This window comes from Montipora foliosa, chromosome 2 (genome assembly GCF_036669935.1).
Source record: "Montipora foliosa isolate CH-2021 chromosome 2, ASM3666993v2, whole genome shotgun sequence".
Taxonomy (NCBI): domain Eukaryota; kingdom Metazoa; phylum Cnidaria; class Anthozoa; order Scleractinia; family Acroporidae; genus Montipora; species Montipora foliosa.
Window position 1 is genome coordinate 12,126,896 of NC_090870.1, and position 20,000 is coordinate 12,146,895.

Sequence of the window (20,000 nt, forward strand, 5' to 3'; positions counted from 1 at the left end):
CAAGAGTGGTGGACTCTCAGGTAAATACGCTATTTCCTTTTTTCTCCCTCCTCCACTTAAAAGTCATCATCATAATATACTTAAAGTTGGCGCAGGCACTGGAAAGCCAGGTGTTCGTTGATTCAATGTTACTGCATTAGCTTGTCTCAGCGACAAAAAACACAAATAGCGACCTAAAGTGCACAGGGTTAAGTACTGCAGGCAGCGGCAGCCTGACACACCATTTTAAACCACCAAGTGGAATTTCCCTCTTAATGAGGTTCTAAGAAGTATATCAAGTATATACCTTACTAATAAATGGCAGACAATTTATAATTTTTTTGTACAAGTGCAAATTAATGTACCAAGTCTTGATTTCATACAGTGAACTGAAAAAAATTCTTGCTCTGAAACGATGCTTGGTAGGCTAATTTGCACATAAGCAAAATAAGAAAACAGGTGCCTTTTTTTATGAATAAGGTCTATAACCCTTGCTTTTACAGAAAACAGCAAATGTGAAGCTGAAAGTGGTTTGGGATCATTTTTTGCTTATTAGCTTCAGTTATCAAGAAACATTTCAGAACAAAAAAAGGAAGGGAAGAAAACTCTCACGCTTTTATAACATGTCATGTTAACACAATGCTGAAATTGCTCTGTTGCAATGATAGATACTCACTGTGAGGCACTTGCTTTCATAGTTAAACACTGTTGCTATTATGGACACCTCTTCACCACGAATTACGGAGTATGGCAGCGTCAGAGAAACAAAGAATGGTTGGAAGACTTTGAGAGTAGTTGGCTTTGAAATTCCAAGTCCAGAGGAATTGGACATGGCAAAGGCACTTGCTACCCAGCTTGTGATTGTATCTGGGACTTTGACAGACAGAACCATCATTCCAGTCTTCTCACTGTTGCCAAAACAAAACAAGCACTGGCTTATCACAGGCTTTTATTCTTGTAATGGATAGTACCACTGTAAAACATGAACTGAGGTGTCTGTAAGTTTTGTAAACAACTTCTTATGGTCACTGTATGATTGTCTTAAACACAAAAACATACTAAAAATACAATATTTTTGGGCAAAAAACATAATGAAGACATTTTTACAAATTATTATAAGCAACAGCTGGAAATATGACTGTGAAAAGGAAGGAATACAGCAAAAGTTTACTTCTTAGTTACCAATAATGAAGTGGAACAGAACCTACAAAAGGGAATCCTTTTAAATTAATGTTATTGTTTGATCAATCTGTGGATTGCTTTGATTACTCAGTACCATGAAAACAAACTCTCACAGTCCGCAACCATGTCTACATTAATTAACTGCTTCAAATAAACCCAATCAGAAGAGAGGGAAAAATGTCTGCCAGTTTGCACAAAAACTCTTGGCTTGTTCTACTAATCATGGGCACAGTTTGGCATTGATACATGTTAATTTAGATTTTTTGGTCAATGGTGCAGAGTTCTCTCTTCATCTTAAAGCCAAGCTTGAGAAAGATGTCTCATCAAAGATACAGGTATGAAAAAGGAACCACTGCCATTCATTAACTCTTAATTTCAGATAAGAGAGAAGAGGGATATGTCATCAGTTTCTTTATTTGTAGAACAGAGCACAAAACATACCAGTGTTTTTGTGACATTGATTTTTACTCTTTATGTTGATGAAAGTGTACAAACCATGCTTTAAGGTTGAAAGCATGTTTCGATTTTTCTGCCTAGGGTTGGCAACAAAAAGAACATCAACATACAATAATCCTGATTTTTTCTGGGAAGAAAGAAATCAGACACCTAAGATAACACTAAACAACGATGATGAGTACTTTGATAACAAATGCCAAGGTGGCATTGCTCAGAAAGACAACACTCTTGCACAAATAACAGCATAAGACTTGACAGGCAAAATTGAGGCCTTACTTAACCAAGTGCTCAGCCCAAAGCCATGTTTCGGGAAATTCTTTGCGCACATAGACTTGCTTTCCTTTCACTGTTTTCTTTTCTTTCTTCGCATCACCATTTGTCTCACTATATCCAACAGAGGGACGAACTTCAGGAACCAACATCAAAGGCATAATTGCTGTCCGAGGAAACCAGTCGTCTGAAAAGAAAATGCTCTGGCTAACTGGCTTATTTGCTCTCTCCATGTTCAAGGAACAAAACTCCAAGAACAAAACTATAACTCAAGAAACCTTTTTAAAGTGCCAGCAACGAAAATAATATGTCTCCAGGTTACATGGAGAGTGCAATACAACAAGCTTTGAGAAACTTTGGTATCTAAATAAGAGAATAAGAGGGTGTGAAGTGTAGAAAGCATTCATTTTGTTAATGCACTCGGCCCACATCCTTTCCAAATCACCTAAACTGGAAATTAATTTTATTTTTAGAATAAAACGAAAAGCTGAGTGAAGACTGTTCATCTCTATGATGACACAAGTAATATCAACCTGTTCCTTGCTTTGCAGAAAATGGACTGGTAATGATACAAAGCAATACTTGATTCATTTACATGTATCCAGTGTTCTTGGATGAGTTTCCATAACTTTATGTACGATACTAACCCTTAAGCAGGTGAACCCACACATTTTTTTTTTTTTTTAATTTTTTTTTTCATTTCATTACATATATAATATTACAATATAATTGTTTCGTCGAGAAATTCTATAATCGATCATTAAGTTAATTTATCCGCTAATGAGATACGTTATAGTGATGTCATAACACTAATGTAAGTCATTTGTCAGCTGTGGACCTAGCCGACTCACTGGGTAAATATCAAATCGTTTCGTATACTTTAATTATTATCTGAGCATTTCATAACAATGTAACTTCCTTTTAGGATTCGAACGCAGTTCTTTTATTGTCGGGCAGTAAAGTCATCAATAAAGACGTTTGATAACAGTGAACCAAAAACCCACAACTGACGAAACAATAATAATTACACACACAATAACAATAATAATAATAATAATAATAATAATAACAATAATGATATACACGATACGTCTAGAGGTCTTGAATGTGATGGAGGATCGCTTTCCATTTCTCATTATGACTATCTACAATATCATTTTGCTCAGCTATGACACGCTCCACTTGACAAGCAATTTTTATTTTTGTTTTTAGAGGTGAAAGGGAAGGATAGGTGAACCCACACATGTACTACATTTGACGGGGGTTTTACGGGTCTTAAAAAACTGCGAGCCATGCAAGTCAAGCATGTTGACTCACATGGCTCACAAGTTAACTCACATTTTAAAGTGCCCATTTCAAATAGCGCTAATAAACTGTATTTAAGTCTAAGCACACATTTTTAAACAGTTATCTTTCAATAATGATTGCGAGTTAAGGTCAGCGTGTGGCTCGCACGGCTCCCTGGCTCACATATTGTATAAACTCGGTTTTAGTAAAGAGGTCGTCTGGGTATTGCAGCCAGGCATCTTTCGTCTTTGAATATTGCAAACAGGAGACGAGTCTAACTTGCCACGTGTATAAATCAAAATAAAGCCCTAAGGATCATAAATAAGTTTAAATCTCTACAGGATAGCTGGATGAGTGATATGCTTATTGCCAGTTTTCACTGTCACACCATCATTAAAACCATCCAACAACAAAGATAACCTTAAGAAATATTGTTGGCTTCCCAAATAAACTTCTTTTTACACTAGAATGACAAACAAATATTTTCTGAGGTGCAAAACTGTGGCTACCAAATAATCATTTGCAAGAAAGAACACTTGAAATGCAAAAGAGCTAACTATTCTTGTCATCTTAATGAAATCAACTCGCATATCAAATATCAACCCACATATACTAATTACATGTAGTCAAGTTCGAATCATTTCAAACATGATCAATCAACAAGACAGTCTCACAAAAAAAAATCTTTTACTGCAAAAAATTTTATTCAAACAAACAAATTTGCTATTAGAGGGAATAAAGAAACTTCCTCTTTTATTGTGTGCTTGTAAACAAGCCCTGACACTCCGTGTCAAAAACCATACACAACTAAATAAATTTCCCACCAGTGTTCAGGATCAAACTCTTTACTTAAGAACCCTTTCCTTGAATAATGAAGCAAAAAATGGACAGCAAGTTTTTTTTCAAAATAATTTTTGACTTCCAAGTATTAGTCAAATTGCCAGTTGTTTTTTACCCACATCAAGACTGTGAGTAAAAATAAATATAAATAGTCAGACAACGGAGATCACAGATCCTGACTCAAAGTGTTTGATTCCTAACCCGAGTTTGTTAAACCCATATCCAATCAAAAAAAACTTACATGTACCAGAGAATAATAAATATATTTTCAATTTCCGTTGTACACAACACCACAGTTAGTTTTGACGGGCGAAAGATGCAATTGTTGTTGCAGCCCATTACTCGTTGCTTTTAAGATTCCAGATACGTATTTTTAAACACCTATCTTGTTTATCCAATTGACGTTTCATTCTTGAGCTCCATGAGGGTATATTTTGTTTAAAGATCCAATAAAACGCCATTCGCGTTACAATGACTTCAAAACCATTGCAGATCGATTAAAATAATATTCTACTGTGTCTACCGGATAAATCTGTGCATTTCTACTACCCCCTAAAACCGCAACCAAATATATGTGGATCATAAGGCTCTAGGCAAAAAGGCAATACTTGGCAGGGGAGTGACAGGAAAGACATATTACACAACTTTTCTATTTTCCGACCCAGGAAAAAAATTCATACTGGTAAATAAACGGAGATATTTTACTCATATTCTGACTGGATTGCCATTTATGGCAACAAAGTAAATATGCACAGTGGATCATTGTTCTGAGCAAGCAATCTTTGTAGCATTTATCCATGCGGCTTTGGAAATGCAACAGTAAGCAAGCGTTAGTTAGTTTTCTAGTGTTTCAATCTGTGTATACGTACCAAGAGTAATAAACTATTATTTCAATGCCAATAGAGAGGATCTTGTTGCCAACCAGAAACTCCATCATAAACGAAAGGCTACATGGGGAGAAGGTTCTTATGGGTAGTAAGAATTTCAACTGCATCAATTTAAAGAGCTAGGTATTCTGGCCAGAGTATGACCAACATATCATGTGGGCATTACACCATCACAAGTGAGTTTGTCTTCGAGATGAAACATGAAGATATTAGCCACTGGAGGGCCAAAAGGGAAGCCATAGGCACATCCTCTATTCATTCATACCAGTGGTTTAACCAAACCTACATGACTTGTACAACTTGAAGCTACAAAACAAAAAACCTGCCAGACCTCTTGAGATCACCACTACTAACCACTTATGTCAGTTCAATGGCCAGATAACAGAATTGAACTTTCCCTCCTTGCTTTAAGAAGTTATTAGAGGAATACCCTTTCAAATAAATAAACTTTCAAATTGGAACGAGATCTATCGGCTTACCAATTAGGAAATTTACAGGCATACACAAAATAACAATGTGAAACGTAACCATGATCTGCTGATCAAAATAGCTTGATTACACAAAGAATTCTTAAATAAAGCGCCAACGCCAGTGCAGAAGTCAATGGCATATGTTTCAAGCAAGCCTAGGTTTAGACAGTTTTCCTAGATAAGAAAGATATTAACAGAAATATTCAGTTAATTTTTGCGGTATAAAAGGAATTCACTTTAAAAATATCTTAAGGATAATCAATAATGTGCAAATAAAGGCGCAGAAGGTGCGCGGTGATTAGAGTTTGTCATAGCTCACACAGCTCGTTTTTGAAGAAGAAAACTGCGATTTAAGTTTGTTACATCAGTAGAAGACCAAACTGTAGTACAATAAGTTAAATAGGGATAAATTAAGGTATAATACAAAGATATTGTTGTGTTTGATGACAGAAAGAAGCGAACTCTGTGCATTATACCAAGCTCTGTGCATTATACCAAGCTGAATTCGAAATGTACGTTACTGCTTCTGGGATTACTGACCCTACCCAAAAGAGAGCTCTTTTACTTCACCTTGCTGGACCCAGAGTCTGAGATATGTTTCTTCACTCAATTCCTGCTGACGTTTGTGGCTAAAATACAAACTGTACTGGAAGGAAACTCTGACTCTTAATAAATAAATAAATAAATTTAATTAATTAATGAATATGGTCAGTCAGTACCATGAGAAGGAAGCTCTTATTCTTACACCAGGGGGCCAAGTAAACAACATTATCACTGATTCAAAACAAGAAGGAAAGTGTTGGCGATGCAACAAAGCAGGTCACATTGCAAAAGAATGTTATCATTCACGTGACCATAAGTGTGGAAATTTTTTTTTTTTTTAACGACTTTATTGGGCATATCAGATAAATATTTAAACAAGACAAAAGTGCATAACAAATAGAAAACAGAAAATTAAAACTTAGAAAAAAAAAAACTGCACCCAAAACGGAAGGCGCGAATGGGACGTAAAGTCCCATGCGAGGCGCCGCCCTTAAAAATGCGGGAAGGTCGGCCATTTTAAAGTGTGTTGCAAGACCAAACAGATTAAGGAACGTACACCAAACCGTGAATCAAGCCAGTTTCACAGCAATAGCTGTGGAAAACCCAGACATGAAAGGAAGGAAAGAAATCCACGGGGCCAGCGTAATGTATGTCAGGTGACAGAGGAAACGATGGATAGGAACTATGGAAACATGGATGATTTCTACATGTACAGCACAAGGAACAGAGATGTACAAAACACCGTAGACATGCTGATTGAAGATAAGCCAGCGAACGTTACTATAATTATAGATTCAGGAGCTATGTTGTAACTGTAATTTAATGTCGGAAAGAATCTGAATTCATAATGGCAGGTAACCCTAGCCCATTGGAGTGTGACAAGAATGTTTATGCTTGTGTAAATGAAGGTGGAGAGACAAACATTCCCACAGTTTGGGAAACACTCCAAGAAGTGTCCTATGCTGAAATATTCTTCAAGCTGGACCTAATTTCCATCAGATCTACCTGCATCCAGAATCAAGGCTGCACCCAATGGCTGGCTTGCATAGATACAAGCACCCTCATTTTGGCACAAACATGGCGACAGAAAAGTTCCTGTAAATTGTGTGGCAGGTAGACTGCCCAAGGGCCTACAACTTGCATGATGACCTGCGAGTAGTTGGTGCAGATGACAAGGAACATGTCTTTTTGAAAAGTTGGAAAGAGTCATGAGCAAGTTGCAGGAGAATGGAATCACCCTCAACTATGAAAAGCATGAAATTGTTTCAAGTATGACTTACATAGGCAAAGGCAATGTTTTTTTTCAGGAGAGGGATTGAAATTCTCTGATGAGCGAGTGAAGGTTATTGTTGAAGCAACTGCCCCTCAAAATCAATCTTAAGTAAGACATTTTCTAGGTTCAGTTCAGTTTTGTGGAAAATTCATCCCAAACTTTTTGACAATATCAAGTCCATCGTGGGACCTGACTTGCAAAGACGCCAAGTGGCAATGGGGTCTCAGAGAAAAGAAAGCACTTTGAGACATCAAAACCCGATTAACTCATGCACCAGTGATGGCCTACCACAGACAAAGTGCCCTAACTAATAATTTGCGTTACAACTGACGGTTTACTGGTTGGAATCAGAGCAATACTCGAGCAAGAGCAAGAAGATGGGAGTTAAAGACCCATCTATTATGCCACAAACTCAGTAAGGTTGAAAAACCCCACTCCTGATTTGAAAGAGAAGCTCTGGACGTCAGATGGGCATGCAAAACCTTCTACTTGTGTTGCAATTGAAGCTATGCCATCTGTGTTAGTGCCAAAACAAGTAGAGATCGCCTCAGCAGAAGACCCCACCTTACAGCTGGTGCGCCAAATTATTGTGACACTTGTAGTAAAAGGAAACTTGTTCATGATTAAAGGTGGTTAAGCTCAGCAAGATAATATTAATAACAAATTCACCTACAAAATAACCCACTATTAGATTGCTACAGGATATTAACTTTTACAACCACAGGAAATTGCTCCGTGTTAAATAACATGATTGCTTATGAAAATTAGGTTATTAGTGCATAATTTATATAGCACAGGTGGCCCAAGCTCTATGATTTGCACATGACATAATTTGAGCATGATATCAACATGGGGATTGGTTATTCATCGAGTTACGAGCTGAGTTGAGTTTGAGTTGAGTTTGAGTTAAGTTTGAGTTAAGATTGAGTTAAGTTTGAGTTAAGTTTGAGTTACAGTTTTTGGCGTTTTTCAGATTTAAAAGTAGTGAATATTCAGTACAAGTCACTTCGAAAACTGTTTTCTTCGTGTTGAAAGCTATATTTGCATAAATTTTTGCAAAATTGCATGGCTTTCCTGATCAAAACAATCTCATTATTATTACACCTTTTACACCTTTTAAGGCATCATTCTCGTTGCTGCTGTAAAGTCTATCGACGTCAAAACGACGTCTTCAAAGGGATAAGGGTAAGCCATTTAAAGCCAGCCCGGCCGCTACGATGAACCGTATTTGTTGTGCATCATGATTGATCATCAAACGAAAGAGGATGACGAAGAGAGCCCGCATTTAAGTAAGTGAACATTTTTGACCTAGTCACACATGTCGGAAAACCATTTCACTTCTGCAAAGTTGAGAGAGACAAGATCAATCAATCAACTTTATTTAAAACACGGTAAATGGCTCAGCAAGCTGGTTTTCAGACATGCCGTGTAAGAATTACAAAATATAAATGCCAAAAAAATTACAAGAATTACAAGATATAAATGTTAAAACGACTAATAAACTAGGTATAACTTAGCGCTAAATATTATTTAATGTCAAAGAAATTTAAACAATAGTAATAAATTATTAGTAACCAACATAATTTACTAATTATGTAATAATACGAACAAGCCATGTAAAAAAATGTGCCCTAGCGATTTAAAATGTGTCCTAGGATATCGCACGTTTAAAGCTTGCAAGATCCCTTATCTCACGTATTTGATTTGACTGTTGGTTCCAAGCATTTGCACCTCGAGTAATCAAGTAATGCTTGATTATGACGTCTAGTTGCCTAGCTACAATTCCAGCCAAAAAGATGGTGACACCAACCCAAAATGCAACCCCTTCCCCCCTTTTCAATGTTGATTGCGCTATAACTTTAGGCATTCATGAGAAAAGTCAATAGTTTTTTTTCCCCTACAAGGGACATCAAGTGTCCCAGAAATTTAAGACCGAGATTGGGCCGGGTCTAAAACAAAAGCCACTTTCAGTTTGACGGGTCAATCGTACTTGCAGGTCATTGTTTTACCTTTCCGAAAGTAACCCAAAATTAAACCTTCCATTTGTCTAACCCTAGGCCTAAAAACCCTTTTCTAGAATATGACTTGTTACTAATCAGGGAAAACACTATGAAATGATGTTTGTTTCACTCACCTTCTGTTTCCCGTTTCTACATGGTAAGACTTGGCATCTTTGCGCATTTTGGGTTCTGGTTCTCACCCAATGGAATGTTGATAGTTAATTGAAGAGTTGTCGGCAAGCGTTCGAAGTTACTTGTTATTTACTTGTTAATTAATTTTGGTTTTTCGTTCACGGTTTCTTTCGTTTTTGCCGGCAACTGTGACGTAAATGAGAACTGACAAAGGCACTTCCGAAGCTAGGGTCAGTAAGGGGAAAAACGGGTTCCAGGTTCCGAGTTCCAGATTTTACACAAACCCTCATTGCGGCTCACTTGTTCCGATAATTTTGTGTGATAGCCGATCATGAAAACCACGCTGCTGGATGACAAACGGTACGTTTAATCGTTTAGCCGCCCGGGCTATAAGCTGGCTTAACAGTAAAACCCATCTTTAGCCTTACAAGAAGACATCTTTTCTGCGTCGATAGACTTGATCGCTAGACGGAACAACTGCGCGCCAGTGGCTCAGTTTGTTATGGACGAGATCGTGAATTCGACTCCGGACGGACTCGCAACACTCAGGGTCTTAAAAATGATTGAGTAGAAGGTGCTGCCTTTGTAATAACATCTGCAAATGGTTAGACTTTCAAGTCTTCGCAAATAAGGACTGTAAATCGCAGGTCCCGTCTCACAAACTTCAATGTTCATAAACTCTGTGAGATGTTAAAGATCGCACCACGCAGTGTTGTGGTCTGGTCTTTTCATCAGCCATATGGTCGGCTTGACATAATCTTCTAAAGGGACCATTGGTCGATGAGACCACATAACAGCAAAACAGACAGTAGTCAAATCGAAGGAGTCCCAAGTGCTGAAACTGGTACACTGGTAAACAAGGATACTGCCGTGCATGAAATTTCAAGATTGTTTTGATCAGTTTAAAACCATTTCATAAATATACACCTGTCCACTTCATGTAAACGGTGTTTCATGGTCTTTCCAGTGACTTCTACTTACAGTGTAATATTTATTAGATTTAAGTGCCAAATATGCCAAAAACCGTAACTCAATATTAACTCAATTTTAACTCAATCTTAACTCAAACTCAACTCAAACTCAACTCAACTCGTAACTCGATCATTAGTCTATGTCATCAACATGACCGTTAATTTGCATAACAGTGAAATTGCAAGGGTGCGTATGGGGAAAAAATGTATCAAATTTGAAGGGAGTTCAGGTGAGAAAATTTTATTGAAAATTGACTCCTAATTTGTGACCCTCTTTGGGAAAACCGGGCTTAATGAAATTTGTGTTAGAATGCATTTCAACGCATTTTGAATGCATTACAATGCATTCCAACGTTCGGCAATGATTCATAATGCATTAACAACGTTTCCCATCAATCGTTGGCAATTTTGTTTAATATTTCATAATGATTTTCCAACGTTTTTCAACACATTGGCAACCTTTCTAAACATTTTAATTCCAAATGCAATTCCACGATGACCTGGTAATTATAAACATCAACACGTTCGTACATTGAAAATACACCGCGTTTCGTTTTGCCTTTCATTCAGATACATTTTCCCCATACAAATCCTTGCAATTTTGCTATTATGCAAATTAACGGTCATGGTGATATGACGTTCAAATACGTCATGTGTGAATCGTAGAGCTTGGGCGACCTGTGCATTTAGTGGCAGTTAGCATTCCAACAACAGACCCACACCAAGCCTTACTTTATTGTTTCCTCTGTCCAGAGCCATGTCTCTGGAAACTCCCTTCGCACATTTAGAGGCTTCTGATTGCCTTTTTGTTTTGATGATTTACGTTTCATTGCTTGAGGCGTACGTCTCCTGTGAGATACAGTCTGTAGACCATAAGATGAACCTCCACTCCTTAGACTTACAAAAGGCCATGCTCCAAAAGGACCTCGAGAAAACATCGTTCGCCTAACAGGAACTGGGGCTATAGAAAAAAAGAAATCTAAAGATGGACTACACACTGTATGAAACAAAATAAGGATGCATTTTCAAGGAACACAGTAAACATTTTCATTGAGTCATTCATTCAAAGTTTTTCATCTCAATCAAGTTGAAACACTGTAGTGTGCTGGACAGCTAATAAATGATGGACTGGCTTTTCATTTTTCTGGTTTAATAGGCAAACCCTACATTTTGCCTGACAAAGCAACAGAGAAGAGGATGTGATTTTGGCTTTAAAGTTCATAATAGCTTTAGCCCCCAAAATTTCCCACTTTAAGAACACTTGCTATGTTGGCTATAAACAGAAGATAAAAAAATAATAATGATGATAAAATAATAATAATTGTTGAACTCATTGCTTCCACTGTGGTTTTTATTGCAATTATCAAGAGCAAGAGGGATCAAGAAAAAAAACACCCATCATGCACCTAATTTAAAATGACGTAATGTATAAAAACATAACGCAACACCCCCACTTGTTTTTATCATCTAAAGCTAATTGCACAGTAAGTGTGATTATAGCAGGATATGCTACCATCCAAACAGGAATTTTTTAAACGTGTTTAGTTTAACCTTGGTTGCTGGCTTTGTGAAAATATCAGGCACCATCTCCTCTGTAGGGCAATACACAATATCAATTTTACCATTTACAAGTATCTCACGCAAGAAGTGATGCCTGATGTCAATGTGCTTAGACCTTTGTCACTGACTGGGTTCTTCCTTAAATCTATTGCCCCTCGATTATCCCCATAGATCCTGTTGGCTTTATATGATCCTCTTCCCATGTTATTTAGTAACCGAGTTAAGTACAGACTTTCCTGGGCTGGAGCCGCCATACCTATATACTCGGCTTCACAAGTGGAAAGGGCAACAGTTGGTTGCCTACCCTGTGGTACTTCGTCTATCCTCCAATGAGGATGTCCAATCTTAGTTCTAGGCTTACAATCCTTCATTCCGAATTTATCGAGCATCTTAAGAATAGTTATATCTCTTTTGATTCATCTTAATTTCCCCACCAGACTGATTGAAATCAATACCAGCTAAGAACAATGAGATTCTACCCAAGTCCTTCATTTTGAATTGGCATTTCATGCCTTCCTTGAATTGATTCATTAAATCCATGTTATCTGATGCTACAATTAAATCATCAACCCAGATAGGAACAATGATTATGTTATTATCTATCTGTTTACTATAAATACAATGGTCTACTGGGTTTTTGTCAAAACCAGCCTCCACCAGATGCTCATGTAATACCTTATTCCACTTCCTGTCCGATTGTTTGAGGCCATAGAGAGATTTTCTTAATTTGTAAACTAGCCTCTCCCCATCCTCCGATATCGTTGCAAAGCCCTCTGGCTGGTCCATGAATATTTCCTGATCTATAGGTGCATGTAAATATGCAGTCTTCACGTCCATCTGGTGGACCGCGAGGTTGTATTGTGCTGCCAGTTGCATAAGGACTCTAACTGAGGCAATATTAGCCGTTGATGCGAAGGTTTCTTGGTAGTCTATCCCTTCTACTTGGCTATACCCTTTGGCTACATATCTGGCTTTAAGTGTTTCAGATCCTCCTCAAATGTTAACTCAAATGTATCATTCTCTTTGAATGATTTCATCTCCTCTTCCATTGCTTGTCTCCACTCTGTAGCACGAGGTGAGTTCATGGCCTCTGCATATATTTGTGGTACTCCACAAACCCTTTAACAGTAATCAGTACTGTCCTATTCTTATCGTAGCCCACAAACACCCCCTTTGTACACCTCGAGTCTAACTTCTTATGATCATGGTTGTGTGCATAACATTCTGATCCAAACACTCCCATTCTAGAAAGATCAGGTTTTCGCCCAGTTAACATGACATAGGGCGTATTCTTAATCCTAGTATTACATAGGGTGTATTTTTTATCCTAGTATTATAACACCTGTTGCGGAAGTGGGCAGCGGTCTGAATGGCATACGGCCACATACTTTTGGGCAACTGCTTCTCAATGAGTAAACACCTACCTGTTTCGAACAGGGTTCGCCAGTGTCTCTCAGCAGTGCCGTTTTGATGTGGGGAATAAGGAGAGGATGTTTCATGTTTTATGCCTCTCTCCCTAAGGAGTGTCTGAAAAGAATTGCTCGTAAATTCTGTCCAATTGTCAGACCTCGTGCACGTAACTTGGCCATACGGGGAACAGTCAGCCAGGAACTTTTCTGTCGCCTGTACAGTATCGCTCTTATTTTTGAGGAAATAAACAAGTACAGCCCCAGAGAAATCATCAGTGAAGGCGATGCTATACCTAAAACCTTCTTTAGACAATGGGTTAATGGGACCGGCCAAATCTGTGTGTACCATTTCTAAAGGTTTTGTAGCTCTAGCATCTGGTCCTCTATTTCTATTATTGACAAACTTTCCTTCTATGCACACGTTACAATTAAATATTTATCCCATCTACTACCCCTTGTGCTTTTATATGACATCTTCGAAGTTACAATGGCCTAATATATTTCATGCCATGTGTGGACGTCATGAGAGACGCCTATCTTATCACTATAATTGTTATCATACTGTTCAACAGTGTTCAAATAATATAACTGGCCCATGTTCCTCGATAGCGAAAGTGGTGCCATCCTTATGAACAAGTTCGTTATGGCCTCGTTGGAATTTAAGTTCTGCTCCATTTGATGTGGCAGCTTTCACCGAGAAGATATCTTGGGGATACAAGGGTATGAACAATGAATCTTTCAGCACAGTTTTTACATGCCTCCAATTCACATCTTTCAGTATTACCTCTGCATCTCCTCGTTTGAATGCTATATTCATAGTCTTCGTTCCATCCACCAAATCCATGCAATGTTCTGTCGGTTTGAAATTTCCATCGACTCTTTTAAAAATGTTAGTTGTGACAATGTGGGATATAGCTCATGTGTCAATCAGTAATCCTGTCGGATTATTATGATGTCGGTTTGTATGATCTTCGACATGAAACGCAAAGGACTGCTCCCCTTCAAAGGTTTTGGTTTGGTCAATGAAAATGGCTTGTTTTGTTCTGTCCTTCCGGTTGTGCCTTCTGCATTCCTCGTCAGTGTGAGGGGTGCTCTTGTGATAACTGCTTCACTTTGTCGCTTCAGATTTTCCTGGACAGTCTTTAATAAAATGGCCACTTTGCCTGCAACCATAACATACTGGGGATGCTGGGGATACTGTCTTCATCACTTGATCTGCTTTCACTTTTGTGTTGAATTTCTCGGTTTCTTCAAAACTTCTCAGCTGGACTTTGAACTTGGTCAATGTTATTTCACTTGTGCTTTGGGTGATGTGAATTGCAAGTGGTTTATTATCATCATCATCATCATGACTTTATTATAGTGTCAAAGTAAAATATTTAGCCGAGGGTAAAATGACTACCGTAACTGGGGAAACTAAGATAAGATCATCTTAGGTTTACAGCTGTAAAGAGCTAACCTAGATAAGTTATTAACTACAAAATTAATTACTTAGTACAGCAATTCATAAGAAAATGATATAGGTATTTACGATAAGAAAGTACAATATTATTATTTAAATTAACTAAGGTATATATAGCATGTAAATAAATCAATAAAACAATTTGGTCAGTGTGTGTCAGTTACTACATAATACGCAGTTCTCACAGTCCGATTGTAGTTTAAGCGAGAGATTGACAAGATGAATCTGTCGTTTAAATGATTGTAAGGATGGCAGATTTCTAAAATTCCTAGACAAGCTATGAGATTCTGGTAGTCCTTTAGGATCATGGGCCCATAACCTGTTGAACTCATTGCTTTCACTGCAGTTTTTATTGCAATTATCAAGAGCATGAGAGAACAAGCAAAAAAATTACCCATCATCCACCCGATTTACAATGACGTAATGTATAAAAACAACCCAACAATAATAATAATAATAATAATAACAATAATAATAATAACAATCATGCTAATGATGATAAATAAAGCATTTATTTATACATGGCATGTCTATTCCAGGGGTTGGTGATGGGGGGTGATTACATGTACATTGTAGGTCTGGGTTAGGGTTATTTACATTATTTTGTATTTTGAGGCCATACTTGTAACCAACTTGACTTGACAACCAAGTGAGAGGATTTACCCTTTGCAAAATCAGTCCTTAGAGGTCTCAGTTCATTAACTAAAGAAACTTTTTGCTTTAAGTTGTATTTGGATCTGGAGTAACTATTTTGACTCACGTTACTACTTTGAAGACAATAATAATTATTTTATGCTGGTATGATTGGCTACTTGTTTACAGTATTGTTGTTCAGGTTCACATTGCAATGTTGGATCAACATTAAATTTTTGTCTCCATGCAATAAACCTAAGGAACTTGGCTGCCTTCGTAAATGTTTTACAATATTTCACTCTCCAGACAAATGTTTGTCACTAATTTATTAATATTACATTTCATTTACTTAATATTCATTCTTTCTTTAGTTTTTAATACGCAAGGAACAGGCTGAGTTTGCTTGTACCATAAAGTAGACCATGATAATCACATTGCAAATTTGCAAGAAGCTATGGGTTGGGTTAAATAATTATCATGCAAGAACAAAGGAACATAGTTTGGCACCTTAAAAACACAGGTCACTCCTTACAGGTTATGGTTATGGATTAAATATACCACACATATCACAAAATCTCATGGCAGTTTTACAATAATTATTCTTTCCCTTGAGCGAGATCAGACATCAGCTTGTAAAGGCACCTTTGGCAGCCGCCATCAATCCATATTTTGATCTCACCCACCCACCCACCCAACCCAAGCATGTGTATGAAAGGGGAACAGATCACAACACCAGGAGTCTCCGGCCCACCTGCTCTTTACAGTGTGTGGGTTCTTCAATGTCCTGCTTTGTTGTTTAACAGGAAAGGTTGTGAGACGGGGCCCATCGTTTATAGTCCTTATCCGAGAAGACTTGACAGTCCAACCTTTGTGGATGTAATTACCAAGGAAAAGTAATTTCTCCTCAGTTATTTTCAGACCCTGAGTGTTGGTCTGGCCAGAGTTGAACTCATGACCTCCCCATGGCAACCTGGAACTCAACCAAGTGAGCCACTGCTGTACAGTTTTTCCTTTGCAGGTCATTGTTTTACCTGTACTATAGAAACCCAAAACCTTCAAATTGGTCAACATTTGGCCTAATTAAACATCATTGTTATAGGCCTAATGCGGCCTAAGTTTAGCATTAGTAAAGGTTTGTGAAAAGTGACCTGTTCTTTAAACCTGTCAAACAGAGCAGCAGGTTCAAAACACCGGTCAATGGTTACAGGTCATTGCTTTACCTGCCTGTACTGTATACTTGACAAAGTTATGGTTTGCACTTAACCATGACTCTGTTCTTTTGTTCTCACTTCCCTGTCTTGATTGCATGCATTTTGTTACCCATTCTACATGTAAGTCTTGAAGCAACATTTCAGTTTCATATTTAACATGGCAAAAAAGTTATGTAAGAAAATTGGTCATCAACACACTACCAACACATTAACAACATGTGATAGAATCTTCAAAGATTTTTGATAACTGATGTGTCTCCCAACAATCGACTGACAATTGACCAACAGTTGGTCAAGTGTCCGCCAACTGCATGCATGGACTTTCGCCCAATGCATTGCCTGACACATTGGTTGATGCATTAGTTGGATTGAATTGTATACCATTACTGGAAAAGGGGCTATAAGAAATCCTGCTGTAAAATAAGTACTCTACTTAACCAATTGCCTACTAGGAGTGAGACTTTCAACAATTATTATGACAATTCTGACTATGCTATCTTATTCATCAACTATTAATAATTGCTTAATATTAGAGGATTTTTTTTATTTAAAAGCACTTCATGACGTACAACTGAAGTGCTGAAGGAATTTTACTACCTACTTAATTTTTGTTTCACGAAATGTATCTCATAATGGCACTGATCATAAAAGCTTCACTTACCATAATGATTATTGCATTTTGCTGTTTTAATCTTCAGATCAGAAAAGTGAATAACACCACTGTCCTGAAAAATATATCAAAAGGAGGAAAACGCTCATTTGGAAGGCCCTTCACTTCATCATAATTTGGGAACCAGTATGCAGGCCAGTGCCATTATAGCTTCCCCCGATACACTATTATAATGATCTGGCTGTCACACTTTGTCTATACAGGCACTCTACCTGATTTAGTAGAAGCTTTCAAATTATCTCCATAATGAGTAAATTACTCAATAGTCCAAAAGTGATAGAAATCACATGTAATAATTTTCTTTCTGTGGTGTTTCAGTATATTTTCAATAATTATTATTGTATTTTTATCTCAGATTTAATTAGGCAAAGCCTTAGCCATCATGAATGAAAGTGGTGTTCATACACAGTGTTGGAGGAATGTACAGTGTACTTTAATTGCTTACTTCACACCAATGCAAGTAATTTCAATGCCTGACACACAAGGAAGTAAATTTACATTGCATTGCTTTTGAATTGTTTATTCCAAAACGGTAACAAATTAATCGTAATTCACAGCTTACGCAGCATAGGACCCCAAAGCCCATACACGTTTCTATGAATGAGTGGGACACTGCATGGACTTAAGATCTAAAGGATCCAAGGAGCTGCATGTCCACTTCACTCAACTTGCTGATCCTAAAGTCGTCTCCCCTGACCTTTCTACTTAAGAGCCATGGTACTGTAACTGGAATTTTTACTGCAACCACTGTCAGCATCCCATCGCCTCGCAGAGATTAAAAGGAAACTAAACCTGAGATTTCCATTTCAAAATTCCCAAGTCTTCCAACTCATCCAGCCCAGATACATGGAATTGGCATAGCATGAAATTCATAGGAATTACTAGGAATTCCAAGTCTGTTTTGACTTTTAACCATTTCTCCCTAGAATTTTTCAAGTCTTGGCATATTGCATATGTTACGTGTTAAATTTAATTTCAGGTCAAAATGAGCTTGACTCCTGGGAGTGAGACTTGAGAGATTTTACTCTGTCTGACCCCAGATGGTTTTACTCATCAGTGGTGATTGTTCAGGAGTCAATGGGTTAACCTACAATACTCATCACATTTGTTGGAACACCCATTCCTGTTTCCCCCCTCCTTCAATATTAATTTTCACAACTACTATCAGTCTCCCACAAAATTCTCACACAACATTGAATTGGGGGGAGGGGGATGTGGTATAAGCTACGATCTTGTAACACGATGATTCCAGACCATTCCCTAAGTGTTCCAACTAAGAAAAAGTCCATTTAATATGACGAGGGGGGGGGGCGGGGGTGAAGATCTTGACGGGGGGCTCCGAGAAGTTTTAGACACCCAAAACGGGGGCTCTGAAAAAATTGCTGGGCTAGGAGGGGGGGCTCCGAAAATTTGTATACGGTACTTCAAAACCAACACATGACATCATCATACAGATCAGATGGTTTTCAACTCAACAATTTAATGACCTGTGCAACTCAGCTATATCACGTGGTTCAAGGATGGATCCATCTCATCAAGCCACTGTGAAAAACTGAGAACATATTCTGAAGAATTTTGTGTTGAAGAGAAGCACGTTGTTAGCTATGTTAAGCATTTGGAACAGCTAGCAACAGTTGCTAGTATCAGAGAAAAATTGAACCACTAGCAAAGGGGGTTGCTAAAATTTCAAGCTTTGAGTTTCAATGCCTTCATTCCCCCCTCCCCCTCGTCATTTTAAATGACCTTTCCCTAAATGTCTTAGACTAGTATTGTAGGTTGATTTTGTTATTTCTTTATTATAATGAATACACATACCAGACACAAAGAAATTACAAATCAACCTACACATAAGGTGAAAATCATTTTGACCTGAAATCAAATTTAGCACATACGTGGGACAAAAATGGGAATTCCAACACTCAGGGAATCCATTTTGCAAGGGTCTTTACATGTAACTTAATTTGTTGACCAAGATTGCCATTTTCACATTGACAGGGTAGAAAAAGACAAAGAGCTCCCCTTAAACTGTCACATAATCTGATATACAGAGCAAATAAGACCTATTATTATTCATTCAAAATATTTCCCCGTTTCTGATTGGTTAAAACCACACGCATAATTCACCATAACCAGCTGCTGTTCACCAAATTTGGAAAGAAACTTCATCATATTGAATCAATGACGTCAAAAGTGCAGCCCCCTGCAGATTATTGAACCGTTGACCGAAAAAAGCTGGGGACGAGATTGTGTTATTTTTGTTGAGCAGAAAAATGGCTGCGAGTAGGTTTAGAAGTTTGAGCGAAGAAAATATTTCGAATGAATAATAAAAGCAATTATTGAATTCGGCTTTCGTAGAATATGAAGAATTCTGCAGATCTCGGAGGATATTATCCACCTCAGCCTTCAGCCTTGGTGGATAACACCCTCCTCGACCTGCAGAATTCTTCATATCCTACTCAGCCTCATTCAATAACTGCTAATTAATGCACACACTTGTGTATTTCACCTTCCTTCCTCAATCCTTCACAACTCATGGTGAAAATTTGTAATCTCCTTTCACACAACATACATGTACCGGTATGCATGATCATTGATATATAAAGGCACACTAACAGAATGAATATAAGTATCAGATTATAAAAAATAAAGCACCAGATTGTTTTATTATATAATGATGTTATTATTTTTGTGTGTATGTGTGTGTCTTTTTGTTGAACTAAACCCACCTTGAATGCTTCTGAAGCATCCAGATCATTTCCATATCC

At 37.7% G+C, this 20,000-nt stretch overlaps 1 protein-coding gene across 1 annotated transcript in view; it reads right to left on the reverse strand.

Moving 5' to 3' along the window:
* Positions 1–20,000, reverse strand: part of LOC137992456 (alpha-2-macroglobulin-like) — an 88,671-nt gene that overhangs the window by 28,024 nt on the left and 40,647 nt on the right. Inside the window, 4 exon segments of the mRNA XM_068837802.1 lie at positions 656–887; positions 11,023–11,251; positions 17,227–17,290; positions 19,962–20,000. The exon segment at positions 19,962–20,000 is cut by the window's right edge and continues 117 nt beyond it. Coding sequence (XP_068693903.1) covers positions 656–887; positions 11,023–11,251; positions 17,227–17,290; positions 19,962–20,000 — 564 coding nt within the window.